Source organism: Fringilla coelebs, assembly GCF_963513975.1.
Source record: "Fringilla coelebs genome assembly, chromosome: 8".
NCBI lineage: Eukaryota > Metazoa > Chordata > Aves > Passeriformes > Fringillidae > Fringilla > Fringilla coelebs.
In genome coordinates this window covers 17,824,655-17,836,722 of record NC_140066.1, presented here as the reverse complement: position 1 = coordinate 17,836,722, position 12,068 = coordinate 17,824,655, and the positions used below count along the sequence as shown (strand labels likewise).

At 41.9% G+C, this 12,068-nt stretch overlaps 1 protein-coding gene across 2 annotated transcripts in view; it reads left to right on the top strand.

Moving 5' to 3' along the window:
- PAX2 (paired box 2) overlaps positions 1-9,282 on the top strand; it is a gene marked incomplete at its 3' end in the record, with an annotated part of 83,094 nt that extends 73,812 nt beyond the window's left edge. Inside the window, exons 8-10 of one of the 2 annotated variants that reach the window (XM_084209876.1) lie at positions 1,169-1,270; positions 7,111-7,197; positions 9,161-9,282. In XM_084209876.1, the coding sequence (XP_084066002.1) occupies positions 1,169-1,270; positions 7,111-7,197; positions 9,161-9,282 (311 nt within the window). Of the gene's footprint in view, positions 1-1,168; positions 1,271-7,110; positions 7,198-9,141 lie in introns of both variants that reach the window. The other variant, XM_084209877.1, reaches the window with a different exon arrangement.
- Positions 9,283-12,068: the final 2,786 nt, after the last annotated feature.

Genomic DNA, 12,068 nt, shown 5'->3' with positions numbered 1-12,068 from the left:
TCAGACTCTTGCCAGGAGAGACAAAATTTAACCTAAGAACAGCAAATAGCACAAACTTCTTGGTGAGCTATAGGGAATGTGAAAAGCTTTTGATGCCTGGAACAGGCTGACATCTCAGTAGGCAGTGTTGGAGGTTGAGCTGTAAATCTCTCAGCAGCTGTGGGGGAAAGATTATCTTAATTTATTTAGTTTTTTGTTTTGTTTTGTTTTTCTTTGTTTGTTTTGTTTTGTTTTGGCTTGAAACTCCCAGCAGCTTCTGAGATTATTTTAGTCCATTTAAATGCAATAAGCACTAACAGCAAATGCCCTTCTGGCTGGCCCATTTTCAGGCTAACCAGTCCAAATGAGGAAATGCCTCTGGCATCAACCAAGAAACCCCCAGCTGCACTTCCTAAGAGAGGAAAAATAAACTACAATCATACACCCAATCCCCACCCCTCTCTACTTCTTTGGTGATGAAAAGTTATCACAACTTAAAGTATTATAAACAAAAACTTGTACCTGTGATAAAAATGAAGTGAGACTCAAACTAATTTGCATGATCCTATTATTACATATAGTACACACCAGCACCTGGAAGGAGTCCAACCATTATTGGTCTCATGTTAAGCACTGTGCAAATGTACTAAAAGTGTGCTCTTGCACCAAAGAGTTTGCAGCACAAAAAGAAGCACAGAGAGGTTAAGTGATTTGCCTAAAACCATATGCAAGTGAATGGCAAAGGTGGGAAGAGCGACAGGCATAGAAAACCCTTGGATCACTTCCCAGTGCCTTGCACATTGATCATGCCCTAAAGCAACATCACCACAATTTTGGAACCACATCCACGGCATACAGACAGGACCTCAGCTACTCTGGCAATGAATATGCTGCCATTCTCTGTGCAGATCAGGGCCATTTTGATTTAGTTAAAATAGATCCAAAATCAAACCAAATTCTTTTGAGCCTCATCAAAGCTAAGTTTTAACATCCACCCTTATAGTGTGAGATCAAAAGTGCCCCAATCTTCACCCAAAATTTTCGGTGGGTAGACAGAACTCATGTAAGAGAAGGCTTGTGCAGTAGTTGCCTATCAAGTCGTGTGACAGTGGGACAAGAGGTGATACCAAATCAATATTGAATGATCTTATCTGTATTGATCACCTGTCCTGATTCTCTCCCTTTCCAGGTCGTGATATGGCAAGCACCACCTTGCCTGGCTACCCGCCCCATGTTCCCCCAACTGGACAAGGCAGCTACCCAACATCAACTCTTGCAGGAATGGTTCCTGGTAAGTCAGCTGCCAACCCTCAGTAATGGTGCACACATGTCTGAACGCTTACCAGCATTGTGAGAGCTTTCACAGCTGGCTTGGCTATTGCTTTGCTGACATGAAGAGCTATTCTTTCCATAAAGAAAGCATCAGGAGCCTATAACCAATGTAGCTAACAACCCTTTTTGTAATGTATCTCTTTCCCCCTAGTAACTGATTCACTGCTGCTATGGGCAGCTAGCTAGCTATAACCTGTGGCAATTAATTGGTAATTAATTAACCCTAGTATTCATTAACTAATGTAATTATTTTCCAATGACCCATGCAGATTATTATGTACTGCTCATGGCTCAAGATACTCACCTACCCACTAACTAAGGGTGACAACTCACCTTCTGTCTAAATCTATGGCCATCAAGCTGAAAATTATCAAAGGCAATTTAATACCTACAGTATTTGAAGACCTACTGTCTATATAGCCTAAACTTACTAAGAACTCAGAAATTATTAACAGCATTTTACAAGAAACTAACTATTCACTCTTAGCAACCAACTACTTAACCACCTCCTATTTCTAAAATAGTGCCTCCAATCCAAGAAATTACCAACCTAATCCTACATTCAAAGACAAACTCTTTGATACCCAATGCTTTGGAGAAACACCTTATCTCAGCACATGGATTCTCCCACTCTTTCAGAAGAAGAGAGAACCATTTACTCTTGGACAATTGAAGAGTTTATTACCTCAGGCTCTATTACCGACCCTCCTCTGATGACAGCTGTCCCCAGTAGATAAATGAAGAGAGGCAGGATTTTCTTTTCTCAGCCTTGGTAGCTCAGAACTCAGAACTCATCTGCCACTGATTTCTGCTTTTTATGGCCCTTGGTTGTGAGTTGCGATGATTAAGGGGCAGGTACACAGCCCATTCTGCAGCCTCTGCTTCTGAAGAGATGAGTACAGAACTGAGGTAGCAACAAGTTGTGGACAGAAAGCTCTTAAATTACTATCATATCATTTGCCAGGGCTTATGAGTGGAAAGCCTAACTTAACCCTCACCCAGATCTCAGAACAGACAGCTAAATGAACATTAACATCAATGAGGACTGTGAAAATATAACTCTTAGGAAATGTTTCCATGTCAAAATCTTAACATCTTAAAGTGACAAATCATAGAACTGTCTGAGTTGAAAAGGGACCTAAAAGGTCACCCTAAAGTTCCAACCACCCTGTCATGGGTGGACATCTTTATGGGATGCGCAAAGCCCCATCCAGCCTGACCTTGAACACTTTCAGGGATTGGGTACCCACAACTACTCTGGGCAACCTATCCCAGTAACAAATTTTTGGGCATGTCCTACACTAAATTATTCAGGAAGGTGTTTTGGCTCCAGAATTAGACATGCACTAAGACAATATAAAATCAATTAACACCCCCATACAACTCCCCCCAGTAACAGTAGGTTAATTCAGATGAAAATATTTAGATCATTTATAGTCAAAACTTATAGGAGGTCACAGCATATGGAAATTATTAATAATGTCAAAATAGCTGGCTCTTTGAGTAGAAGCTGTTCAGTGATTGCTATGTAAGTTTATTGTCCTCATGACAAGATGATTCTGACTTCTAAACGGGGACAAAAATTTGAAGACCACTAATATAAGGGGTCATTTATCCAAGAATAAGGTATTTCAGCTCCTTGATGGGGAGGCTGCATATAAGATAGTAGTGTCCCAAAAAAAAACCAACACAGAAATATTCCCCAAAAGAAAAGGAACAGAATTATACAGAAAAAAAATTTAGGTTATACTTCAAAGTCAAAAAAAATTATTCTGGTCAAATGGATATCTTCACATTAAATCTGATGTCAACATTTAATCAGAGGGAGTTTTTCCAGTGGCCTACTTGGGCATCCTGCAGTAGTTACTGCATCTTTCAACAGAGCATCAGGTTCTGGCTGTTTCAGTCATACCCCACTGGTCAGACCCAGCCAGGAAGCCCTTTTCTTCCTGTTTTCTAGTCTGACTGAAGCCAACAAGATGGAGATAAAGAGGCTTCCTGGGAAGAAATAGAAGATTTTGTTTTAATGGGTCACTCTGCAGATCTCTGCAGCCACTACTTTGTGTCAAGGGCCAACAGGGGAAATATGAGGAAGGGTGTAAGAGTAGAGCAAGCATGTATTGGTACTTTCTTGAAAGATCTCCCAGCCTCCATGTTGCAGCTATGAAATTTTTTAAGCCAGACTTCTTTCTATTTAATATTAAAGCCTTGATAGGCTTTCCCTCTACAAATGTACAAAATGTCTCCTGAGCCCATATAAGCCTTTAACATGTGCAGAAACCTTTTGCAAAAAGTTCTATAGCTAAACTACATATTTTGTGAAAACTATATCCCTTATTTTTTCTGAACCTGACACCTGCTAGGCTCACTTCATGCCTCATCATTTCTGTATTAGAAGACTAAACCAATAAGATGTAAATACAGATGCCAAGAAATAGTGTTAGTAAAGATTCCCTGAGCACAGATTGCACAGAATATAGGCCTCCTCAGATCAATCCTCTGTGCTGACTTACAACCTCTGTTAGGAGTCCAGTTTGAACAATCAAGTACAATGGTGCCAATGGTTTGTTATGTGCTCTCAGGCCAAGAAAGTTCAGGGGCCAGTGCTTTAACTACACTGGAAACAAGAAGCCAGCAAGATGACTACTCAGGAAGTATCTTTAAGAAACATACCAACATGCAAACAAACCTATTGTTCAGATGTGAGAAAACATGGGAAAGGGCTCTGTCTTCTTTTAACAAAGGTGCAGAGCTAAACACACAAAACTGCTCAGAAATCAGATTTCTAACCCATTCAGAATTCTGATTCCTTGATATTTGCTTTCATCTTGCATTGGTATGTGGAGTCAGAACCTTGCAACAGTTCAGTTTGCAAACATTGGGATGAAACATTTCAATAACATCAACATGTTCTAGATGTCAAGACATATTAAAATAATGAAAGAACTGAAAGGAAATTAAATGAAATGAGAAAGGCAAAATGAAACAAAACAAGAAAGTTGAACCATAATACTTTGTTTCAATTTGCAATAACTTCAGAACTTTTCTTTCCAAAACTCTATTGAAGCTGACAAGCTTGAGCAAAACATTTCCATTTCAATGAGACAGCATTTTCCAGTGGAAAACCGTTTCTGAGAAGATTGCTTAACCATTGCTAATCAAAGCTACTATTTTCTACCCATGACAACCTTTCACTAGACTTCTACTCACATAGTCTAGAGAAAAGCTTGTCTCCTGTAGCACTACATTCGTGCAACATGGCCAGCAAATGCAAATATCTCTGAGGTTTATGCAGATGACGTGACAAGATACATATTCCTGCATTTGCCCTTCCTGTAACTTCAGGTCCCAGGCTGTAAACGTGGATGAAGGGCATTGGTCCTGAGCACACACTTGGAAAAGCAGGGGTTAGTCACTCACAGACAAATGAATCAGGTATTGGGCTACACTTAACCTACATATCTGAGAGAAGTTACCCACAAAGGTAACAGAATACCTTTGATCCCTGTCTCAATTCTTCCTCTTTCCCAGAAAGGACGTCAAGTTTCTGCAAGCTGTTTTAGTGAAGTCAGCATCCACGGAAGGAACTGAGTTTACACAGAGCAGCGCAGAGCCTGCAGAGGGCTGGGGACGGCAGCGGCAGGGAGTCGTTAAACAGAATCCAATGTTGATGAGGAAATTACACTTGTTTCATTAGTGATCGGGGAAGGCGATAGCTCAGTTCCTCTTGGTCACAGTTGAGCTCAAAAGCTCATTATCCTGCTGCATGCATGCTTTCACTCCTCGTCAATAAACACTGTTTCCAGTGGCTGCCCTCCCTCCTCCCCGCGCTCCATAGCTGTGGCTCTTTCTCCTGTGCTTAACCCATGCTTTAGCAACACTATAAACAGTTTAGGGTGTCAACTCAGCAGGGAGTGAGAGAAAAGTGTTGAAATACCAGAACAATTTCTCTCCATACAGTAAAGTTATGTCGTATGAAGCACTTCAAAAGCAGAAATTCTCATAGGAATAGGTTTTTTTCTCCTTCTTTGGGAAGCAAACCAATTCCAGTATATTCCACAGATAAGTTAATTCAGTAGAGAAAAATCTGGACTGTGCATTGCATGGTCATCTTCACAGCTTTCACCTATTCTTTCACAGCTAGTTGTCAGATTTTCCATGCAGGATATTTCTAGCTATGGAATTATGCGGTGTTATCATAATTAAAACAGTAGTTAGCAAGATCTCTTACATAAAATGAGGTTTTATACTGAAGCTAAAAGCTACTGTGACTAAAATACCTTTGGATGATTATATGGTTTGATTCATACTCATTTTTGCACTGACTACTTTGGTTATCACCCTGAGTACCTCTAAAAGCCTTGCTGGAAAGATTCTCCTCAAGTTTAAAGCAGTACAAATCCCCTAACTTGAACAGACTTCATTTCCACCCTCTGAGAATCTGTGGTTTTGGCTTTAATACTCCAGTGAGAGGAGATTCGCAGAGATTATGCCATAATTAATTGACATTCTTTGGTAATTGTATCACAGGCATCCATCCCATCTTGCATTACCTTCTTTTCCAGTTCCACGGTATCTAGCAGGAACTGTCAGGTGCTTCTCAAACACTTCTGTTCTAACAATTCCTCCTCTGTCTTTGGGCAGACCAGAAGCTAATACCTACACTATTCTTCCACTGCCTTTTAAGCACATAAGGCCTTTCAGGTGGCCTTAACTGTTCACAGTTTCTTGATACTACATTAAATTGAGCTTATGATCAGATCATGTAATGATTTTCCATAATAGAAGCATACATGTTTAAGTTTGGGGAGATTTGTTTATTTTGAACCCCTTCAGTTACCAAATAACCGGCACAGCCTTCTAAGAAACAAGGAGACTCAACTTCTTCTGCACAATAAAACTGAATGTTTTAGAAGACTCTGCACCATTCAGATCTTGGTTCAGAGTCTTACTAGGTCACAAAATTTGGAAGTATTTTGGTTTGGGCCCATTTTCTAAATGGGGAGCTGGGGGGGAAAGGGGAGCTGTAGCACAACTTGTCTTTCAGATTCAGTATCCAAAGTACTAATCATTAGAAAAACATTTTCCAGAGATAGAATGCAGGAAGCTTTCTCTATAATTCAGTAACTAAGCATAAAAGAGAGGTTATCATGTATGAATCACTTTTCTGACTAATACCATCATCCAGAGTAAGAAATAAAGTGATTCATGTGTTTTCCATTTTGTTTTGTATTTAAGCACAGCCAACTCAGAACATTTCCAAAAATGAATGATACTCTTCTCCACAAATATGCCATCACCCTCAGTACCCTAATAAAAAAAAAATAGCAATATATATTGCTATCAACAGCACTGCTAGGTCCAAAGAGTTTCTTGTGAGCTTGTCCCATTAACCTTCCTTGCCTGCTGTCTTGACACTACTGGAGAACCTCTGATGCTATTAATAAGAAAGTTGATAATTAAGTGCATACAAACTTGCATATGCAGTCCTACTGCAGCTTGAGAATTGGAAGACAGAAGGCAATGAAAAAAAAAAAGGAAAAAACCCACCCCACTTAAATATTTTATTTGTATTATTGAATTTGAACTGATTTCTTGATTGTGAAGATGTCAATCTTGTGATGCTTAATAGTATGGGTAAGTAACTGCACTGAACAGGCACAGCAGTGACTTGAAGGAAGCTACATATTCCAGTTTTCCTGCTGGCAAATGGATTCAGCATGAACACGGGTCTGATAGAACAGCAGACATTAATCTTTATTCCTTACTGTATTTCACACCTTCCTTGGTTTCTTCCAGGGAGCGAGTTCTCAGGGAATCCCTACAGCCACCCTCAGTACACGACCTACAACGAGGCCTGGCGGTTCAGCAACCCTGCATTACTAAGTGAGTACCTCTTTCCCACAGCACACCCCCAGCCTCGCGCTCCTTCTGTTTGTCTCTTTGTTTTCTTTTCTTTGTTCTCTTTGGGTTTTTTCTTTGTTTTCTTTTGTTTCTGAAAAGGGGTTTCAAGTGTTTGGGCAGGTGAGAGGCCCTTTTCCTCACTCTCCAGTCCAGTTTGACATGGGTATATACCTCAGATATATTTTGTACCAGTTCTGAAGCAGATTCCTCTTTCATGAGACAGTTCAGAACTCAAGTTCTGGCTCTGGCTTCTCCATGGGCTGCATCCACAATTATATCAACAAATTATATCAAAAGTTAAATTTAGCTTGTGCTACTCTTAGGCCACAACCAGCATACTTTTAAGGCCTGGTTAAAAATTCAGATAAGGTTTCACTCCTCTCCCAGGCTAAATCCAGAGTCAATTCCTGGGAAATCTTTAAATCCCATAGAATTTCTTCCTACTGGACCACTTGGACTAATGTCTAGAGTGGGAGACAGGCTGCATCACAAGATTTATAATAGCCAGTAGAGTTCTCTTGCAGGGATATATATCCATCTCCAGTCACTGATATGCTCAGAAATACTCAGGGTTTTTTTTCAGAGGGGGAAAAAATCCTATGAGACTTTAGCTTCTAATACAACATTTCTTTGCAGTGGAACAGGAAGAGATTTACTATATGTAAAATAAATCAGTTGTGATTATTACCTATGTATTTACTGAGGTTTAACAACTGGATAATAGATGCACATTTTATTCCAGAGCTGTTAAACTTCAGTAAATGTGATTTTAATAATCAATCACTATTTAACACACATTCGATAACCATCTAAAGAGCTTTCATGCCAATTGTGACCCAAATCCCAATTAATACAACACCGTAATTTTGTTTCATTTCTCCCCAACTGGTTTTAAAATCACTTTATCAGGTGCACTCAGAACATCTGGCCCTGACACTTTCTTTGTGGCTACAGATCAGGTGTGGCATATCATGCTGCAATGTTTGTTGTGGTTTAGCTCCAGGCATTAGCCAAGCCCCATGCAGCCACTTGTTCATTCTCCCACCAGGAGCATCAGGGAGAGAATTGGAAGGCTAAAAACTGGAGTACTCCTGGGCTGAGATAAAGACAGTTTAAAATAAAAAGGTACAGACACACGCGCAAAGCGAAACAAGGAATTAATTCACTCCTTCCCATGGGCAGGCAGGCGTTCTGCCATCCCCAGGAGAGCAGAGCCCCAATATGCGCAGTAGTTACTTGGGAAGAAAAACAGTGTCACTCCAAACATCTCTCCTTCCTCCTTCCTTCCCTGCTTTCACAAAGTGACCAGGATATTTTCTGGTCTGGAATATCCCTTTGGCCAGTTCAGGTCATCTGCCCCAGCTGTGTCTCCTTCCAGCCTGTCATGCACCCCCAAACTCCTCACTGGTGTGGCAGCATGAGAAGCAAAAAAGCCTTGGCTCTGTGTAAGCCCTGCTCAGCAATAACAAAAACATATCTGTATTATCAATCCTGTGCTCAGCACAAATCCAAAACACAGCCCCTTACCAGCCACTGTGAAGAAAACTAACTCTACCCCAGCCAAAACCTGCACAAATGCTCACGGGCGTACTTATTGATTGCCAGAGGGTGCGAAAAGATCTCCTTCCTGTAGAGGGGAGTCCTGTCCAGAGGCCACCATAGCATCTGTCGACTGAAGTATGGCCCTCAGTTGGCTTCCACTGATTGCCTTTCACTAATCCAATTAGGAGCTCAGTCTCCAAGTTCTTCTTTTGGTTCTTTTGCTTTTCTTTCTTTCTTTCTTTCTACCTTTCTTTTTGTTTTCAGTTGTCCTTAATTTCTTTTCTGAGTTTGATTGTTTCTGTTTTTTTGTTTTGGTTTTTTTTTTTTTTTTGTTTACTGTTTGTCCTTTCAACCAGTCCATTCTTCTCCTGTGTTAACTTTCAGGTTCCCCTTATTATTATAGTGCCACATCCCGGGGCTCCGCACCTCCCACTGCTGCCGCTGCCTATGACCGCCACTAGTTACCATGGAAACCACATGAAACTGCAGGGCGACAGCTTAGGCCTCCACATTGTACCTGTCTGATCACCTCCCTCCATCCCTGGGAAGGGTGAAGAGACCTTCTCCGTTCCTCCCCACAGTCCAGTTCCTTCCTCTTCGCCACGAAGGCGCCGGACCAAGCGCTCACCACATGAGACTGAGACCCCCTCGTTCCCCCTGCCCTCCGCCCCCACCAGAAACAGCCTGCGGCCAAGTGGCTTCCCCTGCAGGAGCCCTCCAACACCCCTGGGTACAGCTCAGCCATGCAAAGTCCCCTCGGCTTCCAGGACTCCAGGGGGACTGGGAAGCAATGCAGCTGGAAACCATTGCCTACAGGACCCCTTTCTGGGAGCAGTAAGGGCCAGGGAAGCAGGGGAGAACGCTGTTTGTGAAACACTGTTCCCCAAAGATTTACTCTTCTGTGGTGGACTCTTGAGTGTGTGTGACCTGTGATGCTCACCCTGTTTCCCTGGACAGAGGGAACTGTCTGGCTAGAGCAGAGATGGCAGCACCTGGCCCATCTGGCAAATGAAGAAAGGACCAAGTAAAGATCTGCACCCCATGAGGGGTTCTCTGTGCACCTCATCCCCGCTTTCCAGCATGGATTCCCCCAGAGTTGGCTGCACCTCACGGGTGGTGACTTTGCAGGCCAGAGTTGGGAGGAACCTCACACATACACCCACAATTTCTGTGACACACAATCAGCTCAGACAGGAGGATGGAGCAACATTTACAAACAAACCGACGAAATGAAGAAATATATAAATAGATATATAAATATAACTGTGTTTTTATGCTTTGTCATGAAGGTCTGTAAAAAGGAACAAAAAAATCCCCAATTTTCTAAAAAACCCAAGCAAACAAAACCAACAAAAAAACCAAAATAATAATTAAAAAACCCTACAAAAATAAAACTCCAAGTCCCATCTCTCCCCACCACCTGAATGGCAGACAGAGTTCCTCTGACGTTTGATGCTCCTCTTTCACTCTAGGGTTTTGTTTCCTTTCTGTTTTGCACTACAATGGGACGATGGTATTGGAGAGGATTGGATGCCAGCTCCACCCGGTCGCCTCCTCCTCCCCCTCCTTTCCCAAATCCTGTCTCTGGGGAGCAGTATGGACAAGTCACATCTGACAAAGTTACCAAATACATCAGTCGACAAAAAAAAAAAAAGCACTCTGAGGCAACAAACGTTTTCCATGTCACTGGTTGGCAAACAAAGAAAACAAGCCCAGCTGCGCTCTCACTGCGCTGTGTGGTGGAAAGTGTGGGGCTTCATGTGGGCCCATCTGATTGCCCTCTGGACAGCTGAGACTGAGATGGACAAATTCAGGATTGGCTGGGATAATTGCTTGGTTCCCTAGTCCTTAGCCTTCAGTCCTTTTACCTTAAACTCTGTACCTGTGATGACTTCAATTCACCTGCATCCCAACTTTTGCAATTTTAGATATGCCCAACACCCATTCTCCAGATCTCCACTGCTGGTGACAGCCACCTCATTATCTGTGCCCAACACCTAATTTCCTAACCATTTATAGCCCTGCTATATGGGCCCCCCCTTTGATTCCCCACCCATCTGCTCATACACCTACTAATTTATAGGCCTCCATTCAAATCCATATGCTTGCATCCTACCAGCCAGACCCAATATACAGTCCCATCTTTTCATCTTCAATCCTGTATTGTGCACCCTAATATTTACCCCTTATCCCAAATGCTCACCTGATGATTCTCAAGGGATTCTCTGCTCATTTTGGTTCCCAAGTGACAAACAAACACTGTTCTGCAAAAGGCTAAATGTCAATAGAAATGCTTATTATCCTGTATTGTCAGCAAACTCATAAACTGTTCCTTGCACTGACACTTCCTCAAAATTACTCAAAGAAAACATGAAGGCAGCTATAGCCTGTCCCCAGGGCACCAAGTCTGCCAAAGTAGATCCTTGTTGTTTTAGAGAGGTTTCAGATAAAACTCGTGGGCTATTGTCCATGGACAAAAGACAGAATTGAGAATAAAACCCCTGAAGGGCATAAAAGTGAACAGTGAAGCAATCTCTACAGCCAACATCATGTATAAAATCCAAAGTTCCAAGCCTCTGAGGAGATGTGGTAGTGGACTTGGTACTCTGTCTCCAAGTTTAACTTGTATGTATGAAATCCACCATCAGTAAACAGCTGTGTTGATCCCAAAGGCCCCTTTCACTTAACTTTTTCAGCCTTTGCATGGCTTTAGCTGATTATAGGTCTGTGTCTTCTTTAATGGGGTGCCCAAATGATAAGGGTGTTTGGGGGGACATTTACATAGAAGATATAGAGCTAAAATCTGTTCCTGTACAGAATAAAATCCAAGAGGTTACTTCTGATCTATTAAAAGTGTCATTCTGCACATCTTACCTCTGAGTAACCTGCTTCAAATAGCGGAGTGGTTACACTATCACCACAACCAGAATTTGGCCTGTTGTCTGATTTTACTTTGTGAGAGAAGAAAATTCTGTTCAATTTCTAAACAAATGCTTTCACCACTCCTGTTTTCCTTCACAGACACCAGAGAGATGCTGAACCCTGTTAGAATGGTCTCTCTTTTAGTCTCTCAGTACAACCTCTGCTCTACTTGCACACCACACAGATTCACTCAGCAGGTAGCGCACAGGCAAGAAATCCCAGGACCAGCAAAGAGAAGCTCCTGAGGAAGCTAGAGAAAAGGAGAGTGTCACAACTCACACTTGGCCACCTGCAGCCCAGGGCCCAGGTTGAGAGAAGCCAGAAGCTCAGAAATGCTTGTTTTTCTAATGGTGTTTCACTAAACTTGAGGACATGAGCTAGAGTCTGAA